General features: G+C 47.6%; 1 protein-coding gene and 1 long non-coding RNA gene across 3 annotated transcripts in view; one reads left to right on the top strand and one right to left on the bottom strand.

The window, feature by feature from the left end:
- Positions 1-26,395, top strand: part of sez6a (seizure related 6 homolog a) — a 109,409-nt gene that overhangs the window by 33,907 nt on the left and 49,107 nt on the right. For both annotated transcript variants that reach the window (XM_053687096.1, XM_017488961.3), the window contains exons 2-3: positions 19,396-20,043; positions 20,689-20,819. In XM_053687096.1, coding sequence (XP_053543071.1) covers positions 19,396-20,043; positions 20,689-20,819 — 779 coding nt within the window. The remainder of the gene's footprint in view (positions 1-19,395; positions 20,044-20,688; positions 20,820-26,395) is intronic.
- The window catches only part of LOC108276889 (uncharacterized), a 121,548-nt gene that overhangs the window by 74,237 nt on the left and 20,916 nt on the right, over positions 1-26,395 (bottom strand). The gene's annotated exons all lie outside the window — the stretch shown is intronic.

Raw genomic sequence — 26,395 nt, 5'->3', positions numbered from 1 at the left:
ATGAGTATTGTTAAGGCAGCTTCACCGCCTTCAGCACTTCTCTGGTTTTGGCTAATATCGACTCCAGAGAGTCGCTGCAAGAACAGTGCAAGAGCTAGACGGAGTTGACAGGAACATTCCGTGAAAGTGGAGTCAAAAAAATAATGCCAAGTCGGTCTGGACACACACTTGTTTCGGGTTTGTTTTCGCGTCTCTTATATGACGAATAGAAGAAATTTTTAAAATTTTTGTTATAATCTAACCAAGGAGTTTTTGACTCCGTGAACATGTCCTTCACCTTCCGTTTCGCTGTGGGGAATGGGAGGAGCAAGCAGGCGCGTCATACTCTCGTCCGTCTGCACCACAGACTGTAAAAAAAATAATAATAATAAAAAAAAAGATGGACGACGCAGCTTCGCGGTCTTCAACCGTAGAAAAGTGAAACCGTTAACGTCCCGATATGGCGCCGACACCTCCGAGCCCGAGTCCGCGCGGTAGCGAGCGCGAAGTGGAGCCGCGGTTTCGAAGTCCCGCCCACGGTCCCGCGGAGTCGCATGGCGCCGACGACAAGCACAAAACGTTTAACGTGTTTATTTTCCCTGCATCGAATTCAAAACGTCTCCTCTGGAAAAATCTAAAGAAACGAAGCGCTCTCTATAGGCCGTGCGTTTAATAACGTCTCTCCGGTTAGACCCCATGAGACGGCGCGAGACGAGTCACCGTCGACGTGCCGTGAGCTCGCGGTCAGGCGCGTAGCCGAGGGACGGAGGAGAAAGATTTCGCCGGTCCGTTTTTTAATGCGACATGACAAGGTCGTTATATTCACGCGCCGAACTGAGGAGGTCAAGCGAGGATCGAGGGTCGGCGTTAGGGCGCTTCAGTTCACGCTTCGATAGCGCCGTTGCCTTTAGCGCCCGTGAGCCGAGGTGAGGAGTCTCAGTGGTCGGGGTGAATATTAAACAGGAATTTGGACTGATGCGTCTCTCGGAGTGGGTGTATTAGGGAGAAAATATCCTTGACCTTGATGAGCACCTCTATCTGGCACAAACATTAACACACACACACAGAGTCTGTGACTGACTGCGTGCACAAAGATGTCCGGGGAACATTCTGCGACACGTTATAAAGAAGCCCAAAGAAAAACAGGTGAGGAGATAAACAAATAAATGGAGCGCTCCTGCTGAGCAGAAGGTGCACCTGTTTACCCGGCCTCTGTTTGCACAACGCTTTTCATTCCCGCCTCCGCCATCTCTTTCGTTCTTGGGCTTTATCTCTGACAAGTTGTCACTCCCCCCCTCCACTCTTTTGTCCTTTTTAAATCCCATGAATTATTCAAAACACCCCTCTCTCTCTCTCTCTCTCTCCCTCCTTCTCTCTCTCTCTCTCTCTGTGTGTGTGCCTTTGCCTCAATCAGTGTAAATCATGTGCTCTAAAATAAAGGCTAGTTTGGAAAGGAGGGTTTTGGGGTTGGTGTTAGTTGGGGTGGATTGGGAAAACAATCCATCCAAGAAGAGCAGACGTCAGTGCCACCAAAAAGAGTCATTTAGTCAGTCACTGACCATGTTTACAAGTACAAAATAATCCGTAAAATAAATAAATAAATAAAGATCGCAGTCATTCATCCAAAAGGTACTCCGGATGATATTACGCGCGCAAATCCGTACGGAAAGGCGTCTTAAACACGCGATAGAAATGTCCGTCACGTATCAGTAAACCAGAAAACGCACCTTCCTCAAACGTATCACGTGTGGAAGGAGTCTCCGGTGTCGGCACTCGAGAGAGCGAGAGCCCGGTGAACGAGTGACTGTTTATTTCTGGAATAACGTCAGTGATCACGGGAACGAACTCGTTTCACGGACGTCACGCCGTCGAGGCGAATATAAACGGATAAAAACGTACAAGGGCGCGCGCTGTCGTGTTTTAATCCGTACCTGATTCGCCATTTCCTCGTTAAAAGTTCTCATACCTCTGCTATGACCGTTTCAAAAAAAAAAATAAAAGGCCGTCCTAATAAGTAGTTACTCGAGGGGGTGAATACTTACGCAGGCCTTTTTAAAATTTTGTATTTATTTATTTTAAAGTTATGGGTTGTTTTGTGTCGATCGAAGCCAGGCGAACGTCACGTTGTAACGCTTGAAAATGTGGAAAAGTCCCAGGGGGGTGAATACTTACGCAAGACACTGCGCAGAGTTTGTATCTTGCCGTGAAATCCGCGAGGTCTATTAACCCGAACGTCGGGCGCACCTCGGCTTCTCCATGCTGTCCGCTATTTCGTGCCCTGTTTGGAACGACCCGTACGCGCGTGATCGTCTGTTTGAAGGCGACGGACGGAACCAAGCGTTCTCTCTCGGCGCCGCTGAAGACGAGCTGCGTTTATTACGAGAACGGTGCACTAACCACTTCAGTGCATTAGGCTGAACTTTGCTAGGGCACGCCAAGCCTGCTAATTAAGAACCGAGTGCAATCAGCATGCCGCAACAGATTGTGTGTACTCATGTTGAACTGCGTTCGGCTCTCAGCGCGCCGGATTAATGGAAAGATTGCTTTGTGGCAATTACACTGTAAATACGGAGGAAAAACAAACGCTCGCAGGTGCGAGGCGAAGTGGGTTTTCTTTCCTCTGCTTTTGTTTATCAGTGGGTGAACACCGGGTCAGGAGCGAGTCTCGCTCGGCACCTTCCGAGGTTAACAGGCTTTGAGGAGCCTTTGAGAATTCCCCGGCGGTCTGAGACACACACGGAGAGAGAGAGATGGGGGTAAATAAAGTCGTCCTTCCTGCACAGTGCTAAGGAATTCAAGCAGACTAGCAATAATGGGTTTCTTTCCCCCCTGGATGACCTGACATTTCTAGCTTGACTCCAGGGAGGGGCGACTGCTGATCATCTTTATTATTTCCCAGGACATGATCTCTAACCCCCCTGCCCTGACCAGAGGGCAAAGCGCAATCCTGTCGCTGTCGGCAAGCGGCTCCCTGCCTGGTCTACGCTCTGTACGGTCTTCCTAACGCTGTTTCTTCTTGGTAACACGCCCAGCTTCAGGAAAAACACTGGAAGGAAGATGACTACCGTGTGAAACACTCCTCCGGTACCATCATCCTCTGCGAATCCCGGAACGGCGCAGTCCACAGGGCCATCGTTTGAGCTCATATCCCGTACCCTTAAAGATCTCATCGTAATTCATTAACTACGACGCTTGGAAATCTCCAAAACGTCTAGCAACAAATTAACCCAAAGAAAGAACGCAAATAAGTACGGACACGCAAAACGGAAACGCACCATGTCTTCTTTCCGCTTCCCTCCGGTACTCGGATTGTGCTTCGCTAAAAACTTCTACGTGCTCAGTTTCTGAAGCGTGAAATACGACCCCCGAAGGTCACCGAAAATCGGAGGACTGTTGACGTACGTACGTTATTAACGGACTCGTCGTGCTGTTATACTACAACGTCACTGATCTGAAGGTAATGCTAGCACATAACTCCGCAGCTAGCTAGCGGGCAGAAAACTAGCTTGACTTGATCGTAGTTTGACGTTTCAGCGTCCGAGACGATATTCAAAATCAGATTCTCAGCAGCCAAGCCTGTTAAAAGTGTTCATACGTAACTTTACTGTAACGACCGCTACCGTGTCGATCGCTTACATGCTAACTAGCTTAAGAGTTTCGTCACCGTGTCGTTTGCCGTCGTAGATAAGCTCGGGAAAAGATCGTAAAAGAACGATTTGGTTGGAAGCGATCTTTAGAAAACTTCACCTGACTATTGTGCCGAAAGACAGCCGATGGCAAAGTTCTGTCAGAGTCAGAGATTTGTGATTAAAATCTCAGTGAGTGCTGCTACCAAAAATCCAACAATAGGAAGATGGCATAGGAGGAGGCAAAACTCATGGTGCCCATGTCTACAATGTCCACCACTGTCTACAAATGTCCACTAATGTCCACCAATGTCTACAATGGTGCCAATGTCTACCAATGTCCACCAGTGTCTACAATGGTGCCAATGTCTACCAATGTCTACAATTGTCTACAATGTCCACCAATGTCTACAAAAGTCCAGCAATGTCTACAAATGTCCACTAATGTCCACCGATGTCTACAAATGGTGCCAATGTCCACCACTGTCTACAAATGTCTACAATGTCCACCAATGTCCACAATGGTGCCAATGTCCACCAATGTCTACAATGTCTACAAATGGTGCCAATGTCTACAAATGTCCACCAATGTCTACAAATGTCCACCAATGTCTATAAATGGTGCCAGTATCCACCACTGCCTAAAATGTCCACCAATGTCTACAATGGTGCCAATGTCTACCAATGTCTACAAACGTCTACCAATGGTGCCAATGTCCATAATGAAGACACGTTATTGCCCAGTTTGGTATTGAATCTGCACAAGATTTCCTGCAGTCTCGTACAGTTTGACGAGTAATAATCTTAAAGGACCGCCGCAACCATACCGCTGCTCATAATAAAGATATCACCTGATAACGCCAGGAATGAGGTAATAAATATAACTGGCATGCCACGAGGGTTATTATTCAGCTCAAATGATAGCAGCATGACACCTAGACAGGCATAAATCTTACAAAATCATGCTCAACCGGTCTTGAAAAGCACAGTGTAGCACTGGTATCCGCTCACATTAATTAAACAGCGGTAATATACCCGCTAATGAGCTGCAGCGGGTCCAAAAACAGTCGGCGGCGGCAGGGTTGGGTAGACTGCAGGTGTAAATTTGAACCACGGGAAAAAAAAAATTAAACTTTGGTGACACATTTATGGCTGACTAATGGTCTGTGAAACCACCCGGAAACACAATCCCAACAGGATAGCAGGAAAAGTGAGAATATTTTTTGCAGTTTGCTCCATTCTGCAGAGCAAAGTACATCCGCAGTGTAACATAACACACACACACACACACACACACACGCACGCACACCCACCCACCCCTTCTCGTCACCAGCGGGCCTCTGCAAAACCGTCCCCTCTGGGCTTGTCTGCAATCGGCCTGATCAGGCTGACAGCGTGTGTGTGTGTGTGTGTGTGTGTGTGTGTGTGTGTGTGTAAAAGCGAGTTGTGTGACACACTGCGGCATTACTCTGGGACCGCAGCAACCAGGCTGTTGTAAACAAGGCTTTTGAAAGTGCATCCCCTCATCTGAACCCTTTTTTTGTGCATATATAATCTGTTGTTTTTGGCCAGCGTGTGGGAAGGGACGCGTTTTAAAACTCGGCCCCTCTGATAATTGTTACACATCACTTACGGAATTGTGTCAACGCAACAAGTCTTTCAGAGTCAACAGGCGCTTGCGGAAATAAAAAAAACTAAAATAAATAAAAACCAAACAAACAAACAAAAAAAAAAGCGCGTTCATTTACACAGCCCTGTTTATAAACGTATAATGATATTTGTCCCGGCGCACCACCTACGCGTGCGCGTCTCATACCGTTTAGTTATTCAGTAAAAATGTTTATCCATGATCAAGTGCACGATTAATCTCATTTACCAATTTGCTAAACATCATCTCCATTAAAGCTTTTCCATTCACGCCGGTTTTTTTTGTTTATTTCGTTCCGAGTGCGCGGAACATTATCCGTCGGTAAACCTCGCCGACGTCCACGAGATGAGTGTTACGAGTGGACGACCTTACCGCCGGCGTCTGAAACGCAGTCCACGGAATCAAACCGCGAAAGCTCCGCCGTTCACGAGCTCCGTTCTTCGAATTCTCGGCGTTTTTAAGACAGAGACGTCTCCGAGTCGGGTTGATCGGGAGGCTCGGACGGTAGTTCCGCTCACGAGGCAAGTTTAGTTCTAATACGTTATTGTTTTTATCGTAACAGCTCGTTCACGAGGACCGCCACGTCATCATAACGGTTGATGTATATAGGAAGTGTTCGTTTAGCATTCAAGGAAGGAGTCTCCAGTGTCGGCACTTTGTAACCGTTTTCCGGCGCACCCGTTGCGGTTTCTCTACAACACTAATGACTGTTTGTTGTTGTTGTTGTTGTTGTATTAATGTCGAGAGTGAAAAGATAGGATTGGTTACAAGTCAACCGTTTATAGCTGCTATAGTGAAAGTGATAACAGGAAATACCCTCGTGAGGTAAAACCGGATAAAACTTAAAGGTAGCATTTTATTCCTTGCGTATGATGTACTGTGTGTCCGTTTAACGGAAGGTTTGTGATGGATTTGGTCGCGTAATCAATAGCGTACCGTCATCTCGCCCGTCGTTAAGGTCCTGTACGGCTTTGTTGATATTTGCGTCGGCTTTTCTGATCCGTCGCAACCTTTTTAGAAGCAACTTTCCAGTGGATTTAGCACCTCGTGCGTCGTTACGGGAAGTGATTGGTGTGTTTTTTTTGTGCCCCGTAAAACACGAGCGATCGGAGGAAAGGTTGCCTTTTGAAAAACGGCCGCTGGATTTCGTTTCTGCACGGAATATAGTTTAATTCCCAGCAGTAAAGATTTAAAAAAAGAACAGGCGTTTCACAGAGTGATCGACTGCCATTCCCAAATAGATGTTTTGTTTTATAGCCGAGCATAACCGATACGCTGTCCGCGCAGTAAATGAAACCGTAGCGCTGTACGCCAACGTCTGATCCATGAATGATTTTAGCGGTGAGCCGACATTAAATGCTGGTTTGCTAGTCTGTGGAGCAGTTTGTAACCCACAGCCTATAACACGCAGAGGGAGGGATGGCTGGCTGGCTGTACGATCCCCCATAAAGCCATCCGTCTGTCTCTCCCCCAGGGGCCTCCATATTTCTCCATTAAACGGGACTGCAATCTGTCAGTACCCAATTTGTACCCAGGACCTGATCTCACCTCGGTACAAATAAAGCTGCTCGGTGGCATTCTCGCGTCGCGGATTGCGCGTCCTGTAAGCGGCGTTGCCGAGTTCACGGTCGGGATTGTTTAAGCTTCATTAAGCGATCATAACGCATCGCTTGGAGGCGTTAAGCGGGAACGGCTGGAAACGCGACCTCTGTTGTGTTCGGTCCGAAAGCGGCTCGCGACGTGACCTGCGCCTTTCGAGCTCTGTCGACGTTTTCAGAACGGCGCCGGACGACGAGACGAGGGGTGTTTTAGAAGCAGGACGGTTGTAATGAAGATGCACCTGTGCTACTTCCTGCTTCCTTAATGAAGGCCTATTAAATCTAGCACCCTGATCATCACATATCTGGCACCTGATGGGTTTCCTTCGAAGATTAGGTGTACTCTATATTTAGATGTAACCTAGAGTGCCTTTTGAGTGAGTACAGCCCACACAAACACACATACCCCCCCCCCCCCCCCCCCCCCCCCCCCAACCCAACAACCCCCGCGTTTTCAGGCCGCCGCAGGGCTTTAGCGAACACACCTGAGAGCGGGTGCTTCATCTATCAGTGTCAGCTCCAATATTGTGTTTCCTGCGGGGCCCCGTCGGGCGGGTAGCACGTTTGTTTACCACGTTTATGCTCTTAGACGTGTGTACTCACAGGGCCTTGCCAGGCGCTGCTCCCTGACATCTACCTGCCAAAGCGTATAAAAGCAATTTCGCCGTTACATGCTTCCGGACTATTAAAATGGCCGCACGTCACGCTATACACTCTCTTCCCTGTCAGTGATCTTCATCCAGGCCTTCGTAACGTACCTTTTTTTCCCCTCTCCTTTTGCTCTGAATCCATTATGCACAACATGCCAAGTGCCTTTTCATTTCAAAGGCACGGTTCTCAAACTATTCCACCTGCGTGGAGAACATTTCTGCAGCGTTGTAAAGGCGGATAATCGGTATAATGGCATCATGCAAATAAACAATCGTGTGATTCCATGAGTTTGGTGCCACATTGACTTTTAAATATATTAAATGTATGTAATGATTTTTTTCTGATCTGAAGCGACAGTCTCTCTCTCTCTCTCTCTCTCTCTCTCTCTCTCTCTCTCTCTCTCTGTGTTTACTAAGGCTACTCTTTGGGCAAATTTTTGAGTGACAAGTCTAGTGTTAGCATTTAGAGGTCGGTGTGTCTGGTTGTAAGCTCCAGATAGCAAGAAGCTTCATGAGGTAGCGTCTGGCTTTCCAACAAAGAGATGGTGTGATGAACAGAACATGAATGATGGAGACAAAGTGCACACAGAGAGAGAGAGAGAGAGAGAGAGAGGGAGAGGGAGAGAGAGAGAGATGTGAAAGGTGAGAAATCATGATGTGGTCTAGCACCTAGAAGATAACAAGGCCTGACAGACACACTGTTTAGTATCTCATCTGCTCAGCAGACATCTGTGTGTGAGTGTGTCTGTGTGAGAGTGTGTGTGAGAGTGTGTTATACCTGTGAGAGAAGAAAATGGATGTGACACATTAAGAGTAAAATGTTCGATACCGGATAAAGTTCATATGAAACCATAATGAAACTCTGAAATTGGTGTGCAGGGCATCTCTCGCTCTCTCTCAGTCCCCCCCTCTCTCTCTCTCTGTCTGTGTGTGTGTCTCTCTCTGTCTGTGTGTGTGTGTCTCTGTCTGTGTGTGTGTGTGTCTCTCTGTCTGTGTGTGTGTGTGTCTCTCTGTCTGTGTGTGTGTGTCTCTCTCTGTCTGTGTGTGTGTGTGTCTCTCTGTCTGTGTCGCTCTCTCTGTCTGTGTGTGTGTGTCTCTCTCTGACTGCGTGTGTGTCTCTCTCTGTCTGTGTGTGTCGCTCTCTCTGTCTGTGTGTGTGTCGCTCTCTCTGTCTGTGTGTGTGTGTGTCTCTCTGTCTGTGTGTGTCTCTCTCTGTCTGTGTGTGTGTGTGTCTCTCTCTGTCTGTGTGTGTGTGTCTCTCTCTGTCTGTGTGTGTGTCTCTCTCTGTCTGTGTCGCTCTCTCTGTCTGTGTGTGTGTGTGTGTCTCTCTCTGTCTGTGTGTGTGTGTCTCTCTCTGTCTGTGTGTGTGTGTGTCTCTCTCTGTCTGTGTGTGTGTGTGTCTCTCTCTGTCTGTGTGTGTGTGTGTCTCTCTCTGTCTGTGTGTGTGTGTCTCTCTCTGACTGCGTGTGTGTGTCTCTCTCTGACTGCGTGTGTGTGTCTCTCTCTGACTGCGTGTGTGTGTCTCTCTCTGTCTGTGTGTGTGTGTCTCTCTCTGTCTGTGTCGCTCTCTCTGTCTGTGTGTGTGTGTCTCTCTCTGACTGCGTGTGTCTCTCTCTCTGTCTGTGTGTGTGTCTCTCTCTGTCTGTGTCGCTCTCTCTGTCTGTGTGTGTGTCTCTCTCTGTCTGTGTGTGTGTCTCTCTCTGTCTGTGTGTGTGTCTCTCTCTGTCTGTGTCGCTCTCTCTGTCTGTGTGTGTGTGTCTCTCTCTGTCTGTGTCGCTCTCTCTGTCTGTGTGTGTGTGTGTGTCTCTCTCTGACTGCGTGTGTCTCTCTCTCTGTCTGTGTCGCTCTCTCTGTCTGTGTGTGTGTGTCTCTCTCTGTCTGTGCGTGTGTCTCTCTCTCTGTCTGTGTGTGTGTCTCTCTCTGTCTGTGTGTCTCTCTCTGTCTGTGTGTGTGTCTCTCTCTGTCTGTGTGTGTGTGTCTCTCTCTGTCTGTGTGTGTGTGTCTCTCTCTGTCTGTGTGTGTCTCTCTCTGACTGCGTGTGTCTCTCTCTGACTGCGTGTGTGTGTCTCTCTCTCTGTCTGTGTGTGTGTGTCTCTCTCTGACTGCGTGTGTGTGTCTCTCTCTCTGTCTGTGTGTGTGTGTGTCTCTCTCTGACTGCGTGTGTCTCTCTCTGACTGCGTGCGTGTCTCTCTCTCCGTCCGTCTGTGCGCGCCTCTGTCTCCGTCTGTGTCTCCCTCTCCCTGTCCAGACCTTTCCATTTCCACTCCACTGAATTCCGCACAGCTTCACGACGACAGGACAGCGAGAAAACATCGGATCATTCCTCATCAATAATATCACCATCACTGTCCAACCCCGACCTCATCCACGGCCTCCTCTACGGCGAAACTGATTCCGATTCCGTGCACCTCAGCACAGGTGTAGGATATTAGGAGAATAGGAGGCTATCGAAGCTAATGACATCTATTTATTCCCAATCAGCATGTAATTTTCTCCCTGGCGACAATAAATTGCAGATTCTGACAGCCATTGTGGGTGAAATATGGGGATTTTTTTTTCCTCCTTGCCTTTTTTTCCCCCCTTCCCGTTGCAAATATCCTGCAGCACAGTGCACTGGGGCATGTGCGAGCATGACTCGACCTTTCCGTGATAAGAAAATGCCACTTGTAACAGTAAATTGCCGGGTTTGAGATACATGGTGATGTTACCGGACCTTGTTTGTAATTATGAATATAAATGCTAATGGATGCAGGTCGAGTGTTTAATGACGTTTAGGGCGATGTCTCGCCGCTTCTGAAGTTCAGAGATGATTGGAAATGCCACGGCATGTTTAACGCGGAGACGACGTCAGCGATGGTGGTGCGACGACGAAAGACATCTCTGAGAGCTTACAAGCTTATACAGCCCCCTCCGAAACGACCGGAATGGCGAGACTTCGAGCGGATTTGCGATCAAAAGATGAACTGTTTATACGACAGACAGCTGGGAACGTTTTAAGCCGTCGCTTTTGCCCGTGAAGACTGCACTGGTTTTAAAAAGGATAAACCAACATGAAGATCGGGGAGCGGTCCATGGGCGGAACGCAAGCCGTTCCGAAGCCGAGAAAAGAGGGGAAATCTTTTTTGCGCTGCAGAAACACCGAGTGTAGCCGATACGACGACTTGGAACATCCGGAAAAAGAAAGAAGCCACCGAGCGACAGACACCGGACGGGTCGGCCGAGGAAAACAAAAGCAGCTGATGACAAAACGTTGTGAGCGCCGGGAAGAAAAACCTAAAAACGACAGTCAACGACCTCAACGAGCGCCACAGGACGGGGGATCAAGGATGACGTCCCTCGAGATGCAAACCACTCATCAGCAGTAATTAATCGGAAAGCCAAATTGGGATTCGCAAAGAAATACAGAGATGAGCCACGGAAGTTCTGCAACCTCGACAAAAGTGATTGAAGGATAAAGTATGGAGAGAGAAAGGATCTGCTCACGGTCCAAAACATACGAGCGTCAGGGTTAAACCCGGACAGATCTCCCAGTCCGTCCGTCTCACTGAGCGGTGAGCCCTGGCAGTCTCCACGTTCCCGCCGCTCCGATTTGATAGTCCGTGTTTCTGAAGGATGTTTCGTTTCAACTCGAGTCGACACGGTCGAACGGTTCTCGCCCTTATTACTAGAACGGTCACCTTTACGTTACGAGGATAATTAACGATTTGACGTGAACAAGCTCCTGAATAAGATGCAAAAAAAGAATTACATGCTCCGTTGAAGTCGAGTCATTAAGTGAGCTCGGTCTTTCACTAAACCGTGTCATATCCTCCCACCACATTCGTCTAATTAAATGAATCTACTTTTATCCAGCGTCTTCGGGTTAATTACTGCGCGGATGGTACCGCTCGTCTGCGTCGCCATCGCTTACCGCTCGTGCGCCACGTGAAACTTCAGACAGAGGGCAGGGGAAGGACTGTTCCACCGCCGTTGCACTTCAGACAAGAGAAAGGTGAATATTGATTTTTTTTGCCCTCCTTCTCTTTCTGTTGCCTCTTCAGAATAATAAGATAATGAAGGCCTGGGTATCAGGAGCGCGGCGTCAGAGAGACGCCCCACTCCACCGCGGCTCGGCCAGCGGATTAGCGCTCCCGTCACGTAAAAGCGCCCGTTGATGAGCGCATTGATATGCGGCCGGCGTGGCGGCTCGACCGGCCGCCACGTAATGAAGAAATCCCCATTCTGCTGCTCAGGCGCTGGCCCGATACATGCATGCATAAGCGTGGACAAGTATTCGAACCCAGCTACGTCCTAAACCATTCCAGCTGGAGGACAGGACGTGACGCCGGAGCGTTTCCCGAAATGGCCTCGGACTGAGCTCCGAGGTGACCGAGATGAGTTTAGAGTCTCGGCACGGTCTGACAGAAAAATGAGCACACCGGGATCACGGCGCGCTGGATCCGAGCGGAAATACCTTCACCCGTGCCTCTCGTACTCTCGCACGCATTCGACGAAAGACCACCGTTCGTTTCGGATAGCCGATCACGGTAAACAGAAAAGACCCGTTTCTGACGTTTAAACCCTACGAAACTTGGTCTGTCCATCCGTGGGATTTGTACTTGATTCGCTTCGTCCGTTTACCTCTCGTTCGTCCTCCGAAGGAATTCAGAAAGGAAAAAAAAAAAAGAGAGAGAGAAAGATCGAGAAAGTAGGCCATCCTCACTAATGCTACAGTAGTTCACACGTGGATTCGCGATAACTGATAGACTGATAACAGACACGGATCCGAGAGGACGTCGTACTCTGTGTAATCACTTGAAATCGATAGGCTGCGGTCTGAGCCGAAGGAAAGAAGAAAGAAAGAAAAAAAAAAAAACACCGTTTCAAATCTTTAACCGTCCAGTCTCGGTGAACCTCTGCGCAGCGCAGCGTCAGATTCCTCTTCTCGAGACGTTAGTGAAAGAGGATATGACCTGCTGCTGTCCTAGCCCGTCAGCTCCGACGTGTCGCGAGATGCTTTTCGGCTCGCCGCGGCTGTAAAGAGGGGTTATCCGAGTTTCCGTAAAACTTACGGTCAAATCAAACCAGCTTGGCCCTCTCCTTTCACGCCACCCGGGCTCAACTCCAGACTGCTGGCTGTGAAAAATCCCAAGAAACTAGCCAAACTTTACCCCGAACAACACACACACACCTCAAAATGCTAATTAATATGGTCTGAGTTGTAAAGGATAATTAAGATTGACAATCAACACTGTCTGAGGATCGATTACTTGAGTGATGACAAAAATTGTCTTTTTTTTTTTTTTTAAAGCCAGACTTATAAGCAGGGAAGTGTGGATGGAGAAGTTTTTCCATCTGAAGGTCACATGAAATCGCTGCCGTGTTCAACAGAAACCGGCGCACGAGCAGGGTTCCGAGACCTCTCGGAAAACGGCGGAAGAGCGTCACGTTTTAATAACTGAAGCATTTTATTCCGTCCGGAATTCTTCAAATCGCAGTTTAATTTGGTCATCAGTATTATTTTGTGAGATTATTACCCCCCCACCCACCCCACCCCCATCCCCCATCCCCCCCCCAGCCTAACTACTTCCCAGTTTTCCTCAGCTACTTTTCCAGACTGCAGGATTAGACAGTGCTATTCGCCCCGCTGCAGGGTTTTAGCCTGACCGTGTTACACGTCCGACTGGAAGACGCGCCGCTTAAATGTCACGGCCGTTCGCTCCGTTAACGACCTGCTGCCCAATTCCTTTTTTTTTCCTTTTACAGTACTACAGCATCTTTCTGGCAGGCAAGCATCTTCATCCGGCGGCGTGACACTGATGAGAGCAGCCTACCCCCTTTTTCTGAGCAGGAGTGTAAGCAGAAAATGAACGTAAAGGCTTTTGTAACCCGGCGCCGAAGGAGATTTAATCTAATTGGTCGGATTTCTTTCAGCGGCTCGGCACGTTTACCTCCACGAGTGCAGTCACCTCGAATAAAACCCCTTTCTGAAAAGAGCCGTGGCCATCTACAGTACTATTTACTCAAAAAAAAAATCACCGGGGGTGTCGAGCGCGTTTGTGTTTTGACAGCATAAAGCTGCCAGAGAGAGTTTCCTTCCCGTCAGAGCACGTCAACAAGACCTTCGCCCGTGTCGAGGTCTGTGATTAATGTTTGCTCTGCAGTCGATAGTTTAGCGGCTCTAAATGGAGCTAGCCATTTCAAACCTCGCTTGGCCTCTTTTATTTATTTTTTTGGTCCAACCCCTTCTTTTAAAGAAAGAACTCATTCTACTGCTTCAATGCTGCCGGCTGACCTGTACTTCAGACGGCGTTCGACGTAAGGGACGATTTCAAAATGCCGGCGTGCGGCCAGATAGCAGGGACCGCTCTTTGTAGCCAGGACACACAGCGATAGGTTTAATTTAATCGTAAAATCGGAAACGTGCGCCCGTATCCGTGCCGCCGACCACGCAGACGTAACCTCGGAGATATAGATCACATTCGCAGGAAAGATATTAGAATCCCGCGTGCCTCGGGCTCCACTTCAGTATAATTAATAGGCGTCGCAGGTATTTTCATTAAATGCGATCGAAGCAACTCGTCCTTCATTTCCGAACATGAACGATAGAACGCGGATTCATCCGTTCGGATGCATTTGTAGACGGCGATAAAAATCATCCGATACCACTGCGATAAAGTTTGTACACCCCAGGGATCTGGGTACTCCGGATCTAGCGGCGGAAGACGATCCACGTGAGCGATGGGATATTTCTGCGACCCGTCTTTACGTAGACACGTGCGCGTCGTTTGACGATCGGGGGTCGGGATGCGGCACCAGGTAGGACTTCTTTGCTAAAGATGAGTTCAGTCATCAGAGTGACCGTCTGCAGCCGAGGACACGCGGACTAGTCGAAAGTCCTCGCAGTCTTGTGGAACACCTCCAGCTCGAAGTTTCCGAGTCGAGGACCGGAGTTCAAACGTGTCACGCTGGGAACAAGCCCGGCGTTCCCGGTTAAAGGTACCGGCGTTGCAGCAGATTAGTAAACCTAGAAACGTGTCTGAATTTGCAGAAGAGAACGGTCCCATGTTCGAGATCGAGTCCGATGACGGCTCTCGAGCACTATGTGGAAAGTGTCACCTCCTGGTGAGTCGCCGACGAGTGCTCGGTGTCCTTCAGGAACATCGTAAGAGGGCTCTGCTGTCTAAAGACGGGTTATTAGAGCAGGTAAAGAAACCGCTAAACCGTGTCGACTGCTGCTTTCCTTCCATCAAAGGTCATCCGGCGCACGCTACGGCTACCTCCTGCAAAACCCGACGAGGAGAGTCACTTGCGGACGTTTTTTTTTTTTTTACAAAGTGAGACGGAACTCACCGTCTGCCTTCACCAGATCGTACAGCTGGTCCCAATCTCGAGGCGACGGCTTTCTTACTCGCACTCGGAAACGAGCACACAGAAAGACATCGCTAGTTCTGTATCGTATAATCATCGACGTGGCGTTTCTCTGCGAGAAGAAGCGTATTTCAACATTTAAAGAAAGAGTCTACAGTGTTAGCGCTTCGTTTCTTGGAACCGTGAGGCAGGCGAGAGAGAAAACGACCGCCGTGAACCGGTCTCGTAGTCGTTCCACACTTCGGGGAACGCCGCTACTGGGAAATAAATCAATCGGTGTCGGGGCGGTGAGGGAGACGCTGTTCTTCATCGCGCCACCGACGTGGATTGTTTTCCAACAGCGGCGCGCCCTATCGGATCCCGTTCCGCGCGCTTCATACTTAAAACGTCTAAATCGCGTCAAAAGTTCGCCGGATTCCCTGACAAATACGGATCGCTGCTCTTCTGACATCCTCACAACTCTCGACGTCTCCGGTCCCCCACCACTGCGCTGTGTCAGAGCTTCAAATGGAGCCCTCGCTCTGGGAGAGCTCACTCTTTCGCCGTGTGTGTCGACTCGGTCCTTTCATCTCCTCCTGTCTGCGGCGTCCCGTCATCCCGAAAACGTGCGCCAACTGAGGTGTCAGAGCGCACTAGGGAGCGCTGTCTGTTCGAAAGCCGAGTCGGCGCCGAGGGGCTTGAGGGAAACTTTTCAGGCTGGTGCTTTGAACCAGTGCAGCTGAATAGATCAAGTTTATAACGCATTATAACCACGGTGCTGTTGATAATAATAATAATAATAATAAAAAACTGAACCTAGGTTATAGCTTTGGTTGGAGCGCTTAGCTTCTCTACAGTTTCCGTTTTCGTCCTCTTCGACCAGCTCGAGCGGATTTAAATTGGCATTTGGCCAGCACGCCACTTCCGCGTCGGATTCTCAGATATTTTCCATCTAGATCTTTAACACGTCCATGCATGTGGTATACGGGTGCCGCATTTTTCAGGCAGAAATTCGATCTCTCTTCTTGTTGCTTGCTTCCCGAAGCAGGAAAGAATTAATTATCTTCTACTGTTACTAGCATTAAGCTCATCAACCGTTTCCCTGAAAATCTCTCGCGGAATCTTATTTACTTCTTACTATTTCTTGTGCTAGGTCATTTCTCCCAGTCAGAAGGTGCAGCTTTTCCCAATCGTACACACCGACACATCTGGATAAATTAGGCAGGGGTATCTGGCTCACTTTCCGCTGTCGTAGACGGTCCGACATGGATACTACCCCCCCCCCCCGCAATGATAAACGTAAGCGACAGGGATAATCGATGACCACATACAAGGAAACGAAACGCATCTAATCGAACGTGTGGTTTGGTCGTAATGAGCACACGCCCGCTCCAAACACGTAAACACATGAACAACTCAGCAAAATAACGACGCCGGTCTTCATGAGAATGGCCGAAAGGGTATCGCTAGTGAGAAAATGACCCTTTCATGCGCACGTACAGCCTGCTGTTGTTTTTTTTTTTTATATCTTTACGCCTGACAGTTATTATAGTGTAATATAAGTACGGCCATAAAAATGCGCTAATTTCATAAAGGCAAGCTCCACTGCTTCTTCCTTTTGCAACTCCATGGCGCGAGTCTCCCTGCAGTTGCTATGATGCAAGGGTTGCCTGGTCGATGAAAAATAAACTGCAGGTTTCTTTACAACCAGACCAGCGTGATTGGATCCCCAGTGTGCGCCAGCTAGTTTTTTTTGGTCAGGAACAAAATCCTTTAAAAAAAAAAAAAAATAAATAAATAAATATGGTTTTCTCACTTAGTCTCAGTGAATCCTTGGCAGGATTTTAACGTTAACAAAGAAAACGAGGGCGACTGTTCGCCGAATTTTAAACACGGAGGCTCCGCCCGACAGTGTGCCACCCCAATCTGATCCCGAGCTCACGTTCCTGTCCGTATGGAGCTCTTCGTGTGTCCACGTGGGTTTTCTCAGGGTTCTCCTGTTTCCTCTCCATGCCGGTGGATGGTGTGGCTATACTTCATCGCCCCTGGGTTTGAACGTGTGTATGATGCCCTACAGTGGACAGTGTGTAGCGGGGCTTGGTTGTCTGATGGAACAGAAAAAGAAACGGGATCATATCCTCTACCGTACCGCCTGCCGAAATACACGCCCTCCGTCACGCGGCGGGACGTAGCGCGGCTTTCTCCCGGGCGTATGACCGAGGCGCTCGTTTCTCATAACGAACAATCGGAACGACGTTCTGGATCCCATGCGAAAGCGAAGAACGCTATCTATCAGAAAACATTCTCCGAGGCCTACTAATGGAGATTAATATGGAAAAGATGAAAGGCGATGTGTAACGGCGCATCGCTCAACCCCAAAAGCCAAAAGCTCGAACAATAATTATAGAAATACGCCGCGTCTTGTTGCACTTTAACTTCAGATAATTACTGTTGAGAGGAGTGAGGCGGCTCTTGTTCTATTGCCTCGCTTTACTTCAAAGCCTGGGTGTAGGTAAAAATTACCACGGAATGAAAGATTCAATCCCCCCCCCCCACACACACACCCCACCCCCACACCGATTGAAAAGTTTCTGAGCAGTAGCGATGCATCCTTTTGAACTGAAATTAAAAGCAAGCCATTTATTTTCCCGAAAAAGAAAAGAAAATCAGCGGCATCGTGTACATCTGCATACGGCGCGCAGTATTTCAGAACCACGTGGCGTCTCAAACCCTCGCAGTCTTTCACTGAACGTTACTTTCGATTCGAAATGTCCTGCTGTCCGTTTCTTTTTCCTTCGCATCCTCCTATCAGATATAAATTCACCGTTTATTTTTTTTTTTCCCCTAATCACAATCCGATTCAAGACGGACGAGATCGAAGTCTGCTTTATGTACAGATGATTCGGTTGTCTTTGGACGGAGGAGTGTGCGCATCTCATTTACAATATCAAACAAGGAGTGTCAAATATCGGTAGTCGATTAAAACGGAAAACATTTTACGGCTGGAAAAATTTAGACCTCTTACGATTCGTCTTTCCACAGCAGCACTTTAATTAGTAGACAAAATATTTAAAAAATGTAAAAAATAAATAAATAAATAAATAAATAAATAGAGATGGAAGATGATCACTAATCATACTAATGATCCAATCAACCGACGGCTTTATTTGGAGTTTGCGTTTAATCCGTAGCGACAGCGATTGGTTTGGTTGTATCACTTTTTATTTGGCTGGATTTTTATTCCCAAATTCCATTTCCTAGTGCTAAAAAGTCGATCCGTGTCTACAAGCGGAACTGGCGGAGGTGGGTACGAGCGAGAGCGTGGAGTCGTGCTATACGTAGATGTTTGCGAGTCAGTCGACCACGTACGAGATCTTTCCCAACGCAGCTGGTATCGTATTTTAAAACGAGAGAAAGGACGGCGAGAGAGACAAATGTTTTTACAAGGCTGCCAATTGCTTCTTGTTATGAGCATCACTTTTCGCGGTAAGCATCCTCATCCTAAGGGCTCCGTGATTATATCTCAGCTGCTGCAGGTGCGAACGATAAACGCTTTCCGGCACGCGCTTTATTGTGTTCTCTAATCATGACTCATTCAACGGAAAATTCTTCACTTTCTCTAATGGGACGTGGGAGGAGGGCGGGCATTTTTTTTTTTTTTTTTAAAAAGAAGCAAGGGTCCCCTAAAGGGTTTTATTTTTTTGTCCCCCTCCCCGTTTGGAGCATGAAACCTTTCCAACAAGGCTTTCTCGTGGCAATCTGTCTACATTGACTGGTTTCTCGCTGTGCTGTTCGGTTCCGCTTATTAGCTGTGGTTATTATACCGCATTTTAAAATCGCATCCAATCGTGTTACGTCTCAAAAGGCTGCACATTTAGAATGACATCTGAGGATTTTGGGTGTACAGATTGTCTTTTAAAACCCACTAAATTAGAGGAGAATCATTTATCCAAGACACATTGGATTGGCATGAGGTTTTTGTTTTTTTTTTCTCCTTGCTGTAAAAGCCCACGGTGTAGTAGTAAGGCTGAAATGTGACCGCCGTTATCACGTCATGAACCGGGTATTGCTTAAATAGGCTCGGCATGGAAGCTCAAAACATAATAAGTTACCCAAAATGTCATCTTGAAGGTGGCGTTAGAAGAAGAAAGGCTTCATTAACGTGTACATATACACGAACGGTACGGTGAAGTTCTATTTTCGTCGCATGTCCTAACTTGTTAGGGAGTTGGGGTCGGAGCACGGGGTCGGCTTGATACGGCACCCGTGAAGTAGAGTGGGTTAAGGGCTTTGCTCGAAGGCCCGACGGTGAAATCTAGTCAGTGTTGGGGCTTGAAATCTTAACCTTCTAATCAGTAACCCAGAGCCTTAACTACGGAGCCACCGCTGCCCTAAATTAAAGCGAGTTCAACGGCTTTAATAATAATTGAAATCATTGATTACAGTCTGAACTGCGCCAGTGTCGTCCAGAATGAATGATTTAACACTATTATTTCCCTGCATAAGATTTAAACAATGATCCACTTGTAGCGTTTCACCATAAAACCAGATCCTGTCGTTTTCAGATGATGGCGTTGGACCAAGCGACGAAGGAGAAGAATCAAAATTGGAACAAGAGCTCAACCCCATCACCGGCAAACAGGACCCCACGAGGGAGCTCCACGAGACGGCGGCAGCGTTTCCACCGAGCTTCGACCCCCAACCCGACCTGAAGGTCCTCCGCGGCGCTCTGCTCACGAAGGGCTTCGAAGGAGACCAGCAGTTTTTCGGAGATGGCGATCATGCGGAGGCTCACCCGACCTCCCCGAGACTATCTTACGTAGAACCTGGAGATCCACTCGGGGCGACTCGCGTGGTTCCTCACGAAGACGCACCGGCTTTCTCGGACATCGCTACCACGGTCATGACGACAGTCAGTCCTACCAGTCCCGGGAAGCTTGTCTCTATAGGCCAAAATAGGCCAAGCAAGAGAAGGATAGAAGGCAAGGTGGAGGTCTTGGGAGGTCAAGTGGTTAAGGCAGCAAGTCAATTAAGAACTGGACGACAAAGAGTTTCACCAAAAGCTGAACCGTCTCCCAGGGTGGATTTGACAAAAAAAGAACCTCGGCCAGCAGGGAAGAGCAGCGTGGGTAATCCCACACACGTGGATGGAGATACAACCATAACAAGCATCATCCAGACCACGACGGTAATTAGCACTATGAGAGAACAAGGTATGTAACATTAGCGTGTGCGCTCTGCTACTGAGCTTGGGTTGCAGCCTGTGTAGAGTTTCGCATGCTTTCCCCATTTCCACTTGGGTTTCCTCTGGGTTCTCTGGTTTACTCCCACTGCCCAAGAACATACCGGTAGGTCGATTGGCTACACTAAATTGCCCAGAAGTGTGAATGAATATGCAAGCATGATGCCCCGGAATGGACCGCCATCCCATCCTGGGTGTATTTCCACCTTGTGACCTCGTCTATTCCCGAGATAGGGTTCAGATCCACTGCGACAGCGAGCGTGGTCATTTTTTTTAAGCTTCACCCACCCATGAACAAACTTTTATACTATACTATTACAGTATAATCAGAACGAGGACCACTAATACATACAGTGTTCAGATCCACTGCAACCAAAGCATATATATGAATACACGTGAAAGAATGTTTACAGCAGAGGTATTTAGTATTTAGTTTCCTTTCTTACAGAGAGCCTTTTAATACTTAGCCATTATCGACTAGTTCACTTTCCCGGTCTGCATCTGGACTGCGCTCCACCAGTCGGTGACCCCTGTTCTAGAGGATCAGGAAGCGCCAGATGGAAGTTCTAACTGTATGTCTATTTGGCTTATCTGCATGTGCCTCTTTCTTTTCCAGGTCAGTGCAGCGTGAACTTAACAGATGCCGAGGGCTACATCGAGATGCCGCCGAGCTCCGATTCGTTCGAATCCGCTATGGATTGCACCTACTTTGTGACGGTCTATCTTGGATATGGGGTTGAAATTCAGGTCGGCCATTTCTCGTAATCTGCAATGTGTGCGTTTATTTATTTATTTATTTATTTATGTGTTTTATTTGGTCTACAATGCTGGGTGATCCTTTTCGAGCTTCAGAGGGACACTAATTAGCATGGGTTATACCAGTCTGTCACACTCTTCTGTACGGTCAAGAAGCTAATAACTCTCGAAAATGAAACACCTTGAGCAAACGCACTGCTCCTCTTTTGGTCCACCGCGTGGCTAATCAGCAGACTCTAATTGTGTTTAAGATCAGAGGAAATTCAGGCATCCTAGGCAGAATCATTACTTTGCTGTGTGAGTAAACACTTACGAGCTATGTGACTTCTCCTTCTCTCTGCACATCCAAAAAAAAACAAAAAAAAAAAAAACATAGAAAATCTGCATTTCCTGGAAAATGTTTTAAAGATGTCGGGCTTCATTGCTCTGAAAGAAGGGAGACAAACCCCATCATCCTGCAAAGCCTCAGTGCATGGCTCAGAGGAAATAGAAATGCAGCGGAGCTTTTGATGGAAGCTGTTGTGGGTTTTATGCAATCATGTGGAACTTGTTATCTCTCCTGTCGAGAGCCAAACCGCAGTCGATACGATACTATTGAGCAGCGGCAGCAGAACAAGTGGCTAGGCGTGTAATTTTGGATGTATCAGTTGTGATGGCAGAAAATAGGATTTAAATCCCATCGTGAAGCGAGAGTGAGGTACAGGGTTTAAGACAGAGAGAAATTGAGTCGTCGTGTTGAAGAACATTGACTTTTTTTTTTTTTTTTTTTTTTTAATCCGCATTCTTCTGTCTGGGATACAGGTATAGAAGGATGCTCGATTTTCTCACGAGCAGTGCCGTCAGGGTTCGCCTAACGTCACAAGTCCGTTGCGTTCACGATGACGGCGGAAAACATCCCGTAACCCGGTTTACGTTCTTACCCGCCCATCCGTTCGGGGTCGTCCGTTTCGCACGTCGAGTCGTTCACCCTCACACGTTATGATCATTACGAGTGTTATGATCACGAATCATTCCAGACGTCACGTTTGCACGCGGACATTTTTGACTAGGTTCGTGCGTTTGCTTTTTTTTTTAAAAATTCTTTTCCTGTGATACCAAAACTCAAGTGGTAAATAACATGCCTGCTACAGTTTGTTTTTTTTTTACCTCCAGACTAGAAGCCGTTCAGCCTGGCAAGAGATACGTGTTTTCCGTGACGTCCTCGGCGAGCGTTCTCGCCACAAAAGCGAGATAATTAAAGTGTTCCGGTCCTAATGTCTGGTTTTATCCATCAGTACAGCGGTTAGTCTCCTCTGCTGACCATAACAGCCCCTTCCTCGCCATCAGGATACTTGAAACGGGAATTACTGTGACGAGTCGAAACGATCGCTTCACTCTGCATGCGTTGCCGAGAGCGGATCTCTACCACACCGTCGTATTCGCTTGAAGCAAACCCCGGGCCCGTGACAGCGATCACACTTCACCGGTTGCACCGGACCCGGTGGTCAGAAGGCCCCGGGTCCGTTATCTACATAACGGTTACCAGTTTTGGTCGGTCCGGTCTTAAAAAGGTTAAACCCGGCAAACTAAAGGGTTCTTCAGTATCCTAAAGGTTCTATGTTTAACATTGGGGGGGGGGGGGGGGGGGGGGGGTAAATGTCCTCCATAGAACCTTACAATTTCACGAGATCGGACACCCCTGATCTAAACTATCTAAACAATCCTTGAGAAACCCCAGGTGTCTGGCTTCTGAGAAGAGCGTTTCCCTTTTAGAGAAGGAAGTGGAACGTTTTAGGAAGCTAAGGAGCCTTTTAGTTAGCCAAGAACGTCTCAAGACACCGATTTTATTTGTCAAGTTTTAAGACTTTGCTTAAATGGCTTCTGTACGAACGGTGATACTAAACCGAGGTGTTTACGAGGTGAGGGTGTGAAGATTTCGTTCCTACGGCGCAAAACCGTTCGCTAGAAGCTTCCCTTATTCTTGGCCTTGGAGCTCAATTCCAATAGTCCAAATCTACATCGAGCGTGTATTGTATTTTTCATATTAAAAACCATAAAAAAAAAAAAAGGAAACCGGTTATTAAATTCTCTCTCTCTCTTTCTCTCTCCAATATCTTTCATTAGCTTGGACGCATTCGCCGTCTCTGTATAGACGCGGCGTCTCATCACGAATGAGAATCGCAAACGATAAGGAGTTGATTGGAGAAGCTCTCCTCGGGGTTGGCCCTCAGCTGACAAACTTGCAAATTGGCGTGTTGTGATTGCCCGTTCGGTTTTCTTCCCTCCCTGCAAAAATGTCCCAAAATTAATTGCGTACATTCACTCATTCGCTGGCATTTGTAATTCCCCAAGCAGCCAATTTAACGCGCGTGACTTTGAAATGTGGAAGCCATCTCGACACTGCTCTGGAGGGCCACGATAAGTCCACGGTACGAGTGTGTTTGTTTGAATATGGATGTGTTTGGGGTTGTTTTTTTTTTCCGGCTTGCTGACTCCTAAGGGGTTTGGCATTGTAGATAGGATTAATGAAGCTTTGCTTTGTGAGTGCAAACTCTAATTCTCGGATTCTCTCTCTCTCTCAGTCCATTTGTCTCTCGCACAGATGTTATAGTCTTGGCTTTAGACATGCTAGCCATCAATCTCTCTGGCTTCTTTACTGCCTTTGCCTAAGCACTCGGGCTCCCGGGTCTCAGCAGGCGGTTCCGGTGCGGCAGAAGGAAAGGCGGCGGGAGGGGAGAATGGACAGCTCTGAAGTCAGCTAAATTCTTGATGCTGCTCTTAGATCTGTGCATTCTGCTAAATCACTTCCTGGGGTTTGTTTGTTTTTTTTAAAGTTGTTAACGAATCAGCTTGCATTGTGGTTCATTCACAAGTAGACGGTGTAAACGGGCTAGCAGGGCTAAGCTCTCGCTCTCCATCAAGAAAAAATGTGTGAAAAAAGGCTCAATTGACACCCTTCATGAAAATGTGAAGAGAGAGAGAGAGAGAGAGAGAGAGAGAGAGAGAGAGAGAGAGAGAGAGAGAGAGAGAGAGATGTCCAGAAATATTCATGAACATTAGCAAAGAGACAGGACAGGCAGCCAGCCAGATACATAGACAGACAGCGCTCCAAACATATTGCCAACCGTCATGAAAATGAGCACCGTGAGAGAAAGATAGACAGACAGACAGACAGACAGACAGACAGACAGACAGACTACAGTCCAGAAATAGTTCAGGAAAGTGAGCAGAGAGAGAGACCCTCAGAAATGAACGTGTGCAAACATCAATATATAATAAATGGACAGACAGATAGATAGAGTGAGCATGGAGAGAGCGCTGTAGAAATATTGGCACCCTTCATGAAACACACAGGTCACTATATAATAGGTGTACAGACATATAGACACAGACTGATCGAGTAGACAGACAGACAGCTATTGGATGGATGGATGGACGGACGGACGGACAGACAGCTAGTCTGTCCTCCAGAATTGTGGCACCGTTCATGAAAATGAGCAAAGATTAATATATTGATAGGCAGACAGAAAGACAGTTACAGCAGACGCGTATGTGAGTGATTCGTGAGTGCGGAATGAGAAACTTTGAGAACCCAGAATAGTTGACGGCGTCGATGGCGTTCTCCTGACCGGCGAGCGCATTGTTACTCCGTAGCGTCTGCCTCTACCATACAGCCCTGTACATCTCATGCCCGGATGCATTACAGGTGTATTTGCCTCCTCCATAGTGTTTGACTCTGAGGTGAGCTACAGGCGATGAATCACACATCCGCCTTGTACACCGCATATTCACCGGAGAACGGAGGGGTGCAGTAGCATAGCGGGACCTCGGAATACAGATCCCGTTGCTAGTAGAGACGGAAATCTAAAGCGCAGTGCCGTCTAAGCTGGGTCAAGCTGTTCACCTTTCACTTCTTATTATTAGACATGTTCTTATACCCGACTGTTAGACCTCCTGGTCTATTCAGAGATCTCGGCATCGCTGCCACCAAGATTCACACCCACATGTAGAAAATCTGAACAGACTGAATGTGCAAGGTGTAATGCATGAAGGGAAAAAAAAACAAAAAAAAAACAACAACAACCAAGAGACGGCTTCTCTCTTCCACAGGTCTCACATACCGTCGCTCGTAGCTTAGCTCACAAACACCCATTTGTATATAAACAGGTCACAATAGAGCAGATTCAAATATTGTGTTTAAAACAAATTTGAAGTACATCATCATCACCATCATCATCAGCCTCCAAATCAGTTCTCATGTACAATTGGGGAGTTCGGATTCAAGACGGCTCTAACGGCACACCCTCGAGTGTTTCATTACTTCCTTAAACCAGAACGTATACACACTTCCTGTACTGGTTTAACCCGGTGCAAATCTAAAGAAGCAAACGTCAGACGTTTTGACGTAAGGCGGAAATGGAGCAAATTAAGGATCGTTTTAAAACTACTCGCCAGTCCGTCTGTGTGAGCGCGACTGCTCTATAACGCCATGTCAGTCAGTAACCCGAAGAACCGAAAGACCTGCTCAACATCGCTGTTCTCCCAAAACTGTCAAATCACTGCGAAATGAATATTAATTGTTAATAAAGTCACTTTTCCCCCCCAGTGACCTACGGAAACGGGAATTACTTTGTAGACGTGTGTACCGCTGGACTTGTCTGTGGAGTAATCACCTTTCCACTTGACCTTCATTAATTCCCCCAGCGTGGGATCCAGTAAACATGCAGACGACGGAGACAAGAGCCCTGTGCCGGGGAGAGCAGTTCATTTATCACTACCCGTCAGATAAAATTAGGGATAGGGGCGTGAGCATGACCGCCGTCCCCAATGTTCCTCTGCTCTTAGGAAGCTGATAAGGCGTGATTAAATACGAGCCGCCGATGACGTGGCATGTTGAAGGGCACCCTTGCGTGGCCTCCGTACTCTAATTAGATTTGCTTTGCTGAATGCCCCGTCTGATGCAGAGCAAGCTGAAATCCATGTGTTGGAGGTTATTGTGTCAAACAGATTTCCTTTTAGAATTTTCATAATTGAATTCTTTAAAACGCCATTCATGAACCAACTAAATGAAACGGCTCAGGCATAAAAAGGTAATATTACTGAGTCACTGGGGGAAAAAAAGGGTGTATTTTGATCTTCTGGCTGGTACGTGCTGGTTCTTTGTGCAGACTTCTGAATGTCATGGGACCTTATGATGTAGGAGAGGAGTGTCCTCTATGTGTTAGGATCTCTCCCACCTTTTCCCGTGAGAATCCCGAGGCGACGTGCGTATCCGCCGCTTTAGTTTCCAGCTCCGGTTCTTTTCCACCAGCCTAGAACGCCGGTTGTGGTCCTTTCTGAAGCGATAATGATGCTATTCTCCCTCCAAATCCTACATCTGTTAATACCGGTCAGGCGAGTATCGGAAAAATGTGCCATTCGTAATTTTGGTGACCGAAAGTTCGCTTCGAAACCCGCAAAGCAAAAGGTATCAAAGAGAGAGCGTGTTGAACCCAGAGGGGAAGATCAGATCAGTTTGCGCTGCTGGATCAGTCCAAGGCTGTAAAACGAACCTGAAGGCTTTCATATTAGACTCCCTGCGGTCAAAT

The sequence above is a fragment of the Ictalurus punctatus genome, chromosome 16 (genome assembly GCF_001660625.3).
Source record: "Ictalurus punctatus breed USDA103 chromosome 16, Coco_2.0, whole genome shotgun sequence".
Taxonomy (NCBI): domain Eukaryota; kingdom Metazoa; phylum Chordata; class Actinopteri; order Siluriformes; family Ictaluridae; genus Ictalurus; species Ictalurus punctatus.
The sequence above is the reverse complement of the archived record's forward strand: the minus strand, read 5'-3'. Positions and strand labels throughout refer to the sequence as shown.